Genomic DNA, 832 nt, shown 5'->3' with positions numbered 1-832 from the left:
TGTATGGTGAAAGCTTGGATCACACATTCATAATAACTGATGAGACGTTCAGAGGGAGGATGCAACATGTCTATGAGCAAACGGGGCAAAATGATAGAGTTTCCAAGTATGTCATTGATTGACAGGTTCCAAAAAAGTAGATACATAGGCTGGTGAAGGTTTTTGTCCAGGAAAACAAGAACAGCAATGGCAAAATTTGCAACAATAATAAACAAGTATGAGAAAAAGAGCAAAAGAAACAAAAGTATGACAAAGCCTTTGGAGACATTTAACCCCTCCAACTGGATTATGATGCTGTTGTAGGTGTAGTTTTCCATCAACCTGTGAAAAAAACAGATATAAGTGAATATGCTATACATTAAATTACTATACAGTTTGACTGTGATTAGAGGTTCTACATACTGTGATTGAGACTGGTTTCAATCTCTTGTCTTCCCTTTCTTGTGTTTCCCTGCTCATTGTTGATAATATTCACCAGCTCCAATCAAGCTCTCCTTGGCTTTAAGGTTTTATAAACACGATTTTATCTTCAAGGGAATCAGTTACCTTTACATCAGATAATGTGTGATGCAACAATAATAAACGATTACGCTGCAACATGCAAGTTTTAGCTCTAAGACAAGAAAGAGTAAATTTGTCCATCTGTTCAGTTCAATGTTTGGTGTTCAGCAATTACAAAGCCACTGTATGTGATCAGTTATTTAGTTAGTATTGACGATTTACTCCATTTTGGAGGACACCATTTTTGCCCTTATACAATACTATGCTTTTATCATTATATTAGCACAAATAAGAATAAGAATTATTAATGCTAACACATAACAAGTAGCTT

At 35.0% G+C, this 832-nt stretch overlaps 1 protein-coding gene across 1 annotated transcript in view; it reads right to left on the bottom strand.

Annotated features, from left to right (window-relative positions):
• The window catches only part of LOC111651293 (olfactory receptor 10AG1-like), a 6,818-nt gene extending 6,489 nt beyond the window's left edge, over positions 1–329 (bottom strand). Inside the window, exon 1 of the mRNA XM_087172654.1 lies at positions 111–329. Coding sequence (XP_087028780.1) covers positions 111–317 — 207 coding nt within the window. The 5' untranslated portion in view covers positions 318–329. The remainder of the gene's footprint in view (positions 1–110) is intronic.
• Positions 330–832: the final 503 nt, after the last annotated feature.

The sequence above is a fragment of the Seriola lalandi genome, unplaced genomic scaffold, assembly GCF_002814215.2.
Source record: "Seriola lalandi dorsalis isolate HSWRI2012SDOR001 ecotype SW California unplaced genomic scaffold, Sedor1 jcf7180002053562, whole genome shotgun sequence".
Classification (NCBI taxonomy): Eukaryota; Metazoa; Chordata; class Actinopteri; order Carangiformes; family Carangidae; genus Seriola; species Seriola lalandi.
This window is presented reverse-complemented; position numbering and strand designations above follow the sequence as displayed.